Here is a 2,564-nt window from a genome sequence, read left to right on the forward strand (position 1 = left end):
GGACCACTTCCAGCTGGCGTGGCGAGCAGACAAGTTTGTCAGCGGCAAAGGCACCGAAACGTATTTTCGGACTTTTTAACTGTCAGGACATCTGAGCGAGTGCACGTCTCGCTATTTATTTACTCCTACAACTCTGACAAGGACAGTAACGCATTTTAAACTTCTGGCTAATTAGGGGCACCTTAACGAGAGCAATATCTACTGCGGGGGAATTTTCAGTAGTACAATGCTGGATGCAAATGAGGAGCTAAAGTTGAAAATTAGATGGAATGAAATAAAATTGGAAAATTTTGCCCCGAGAGAGAGAGAGAGAGAGAGAGAGAGAGAGAGAGAGAGAGAGAGAGAGAGAGAGAGAGAGAGAGAGAGAGAGATTTTAGTTTAAAACAATTTCTGAAAGAGGAAGTCTTTCCTTCAGGAGAAAATTGAATGATGGCGTTACTCCTGATGAAATGAGTTTGACCATATTAGGCTTACCTGAAAGAAGCTTGTTAGCTTCTGACAAAAGTCCCCACAAATGTAAATCAGATCCTTTTAAAATTCTTTTACCACAGAGTAACGGGCTTGTTTGATCTTTACATTTTCTTTTTATTCTCTGATAATCAACGTGAGTCTTAACTGGTTTCATCTTACGTGAAGTTAGACTTCACTATTTCTTCAAATGAATGTGCCCTGATGTCATATGGATATTTGGATTCTTTCATGTTCTTATATTTTTGAAAAAAATGCACGCACTCGGTTTCAGTAACATTATGGAGCTACCTATTGTTCGCATATATATAATAAAAATAATTTAATAGTAAAAAACTCGCTGCCGTTTATATGTGCATAAGACTTAGATATTTTCTTAAGATACCCGACTCATGTTTAATTAATCATCTGCCTTCACGAAAAATAAAGCATTAAAACATATTTCTCTATTTAAACAATATAATATAAATATTTACTGTTTTCTTCACAAACTTTAACTTACGTTTAGGTTTAGATAAACGCAATAGCACAAAAGAAATTCAAACAAAACATCTTTCATGGGAAATGCATAATGTGTTTTTGAACTTGTTCATGTTATGAATAAGAATATTTAACACACATATCTCGTACTATAATTTGCGATCTTTATTGAATTTTGCAGTAGATCATATTCATGCCTTTAATACTAGGGACAATGTATCACAATGAGGCCAGAAAGACATACTGTCTCGTCGCACATGCAAATACTTGCACACACTTGTCAGTTTCCTACCATTTACAAATATACAGTGAAGAGCGAGGATATACTTCAACTCTTACTTAAACTACATCTGTTGGAGTCAGATACATTGAAAAGGGGAGAAATAAAGGTACCCCAACTCTAAAATCTCTAAATGCTTAATGTAGAGAGGAAGAAGATTTTAATTGGAAAAATATATGAAAATTATTGGACATTCAACATATATGGCAGATCAATACAAACAGAGCTGACAGCCCATTTTCCTTTATAGAGGATACATAAAAATATTTTTGTTTTGTAGAGTATAATTTTATTGAAATAATATCTATTACATAAAGAGCACAGCTTAATTGGAAGTCATGTATCAACAAACGAGCACTTCAGAGAAGAAAAAGATTGGCACATACAGGCTGGAGAGTGTGCTAAATTTTTAGCTTTGTTACATTGGTTGGTTTGAGAAATTACGCCAGTTGGAAAGAACTAAATTTAATGCTGCAGCTGGACTAGCATACTATGTTGTCTGTTTCTGACATTACTCAAGTCCCAACAGATACAGTATATTTATCTGTGGAATATTAAGAGCGGAGCTGTACTAAACTACCATCTGACAATATGATTCCAGATGGTCCTTCAAGAAGAATCTTAGCTCCTGCTTTCTTGAATTGGACTGGAGTGCCATCCCTAGTGATAATTCCGGATGGACCAATCAAATGCCTCTTTGTACGATGGATGTTGAGGTCCTCGTCCAATTGCCAGTTTTTGCCATCCTTGGTGACGACACCAGATGGTCCAAAGAGAACAATGTTGTCAATGTCATCCTGAGAGAACTGCCTGATGGTACCATCAGTTTTCACGATGCCAGAATATCCAATGCTCCCTTTGGCATTGACGTACCCAGCTCCTCTTTTGACCCTGTGATTATCAGGGACAAGCTGCAGGTTCTTACCATCCTTTGTCACAGCTCCAGAAGGTCCAACTAGCACGATGTTGTCTGCTTGTTCACGGGTGAATTGGACATTGTTCCCATCAGGTCTGACAATTCCTGAGTAACCCAACAAACCTTGGTAGAAGTTGGAGCGTTTGGTTCTGTGAGTATCAGGGACAAGTTGCAAGTTCTTGCCATCTTTTGTCACAGCTCCAGAAGGTCCAACCAGCACAATGTTGTCTGCTTGTTCACGAGTGAATTGGACGTTGTTTCCATCAGGGCTGACAATTCCTGAGTAACCCAACAAACCTTGGTAGAAGTTGGAGCGTTTGGTTCTGTGAGTGTCAGGGACAAGTTGCCAGTTTTTACCATCCTTCGTCACAGCTCCAGAGGGTCCAACTAGCACAATATTGTCTGCTTGTTCACGAGTAA

At 38.3% G+C, this 2,564-nt stretch overlaps 1 protein-coding gene across 1 annotated transcript in view; it reads right to left on the minus strand.

Annotated features, from left to right (window-relative positions):
• Positions 1 to 1,494: 1,494 nt before the first annotated feature.
• LOC135204126 (uncharacterized) overlaps positions 1,495 to 2,564 on the minus strand; it is a 1,580-nt gene continuing 510 nt past the window's right edge. Inside the window, exon 2 of the mRNA XM_064234130.1 lies at positions 1,495 to 2,564. This exon is cut by the window's right edge and continues 103 nt beyond it. Coding sequence (XP_064090200.1) covers positions 1,783 to 2,564 — 782 coding nt within the window. The 3' untranslated portion in view covers positions 1,495 to 1,782.

This window comes from Macrobrachium nipponense, chromosome 44, assembly GCF_015104395.2.
Source record: "Macrobrachium nipponense isolate FS-2020 chromosome 44, ASM1510439v2, whole genome shotgun sequence".
Lineage (NCBI taxonomy): Eukaryota > Metazoa > Arthropoda > Malacostraca > Decapoda > Palaemonidae > Macrobrachium > Macrobrachium nipponense.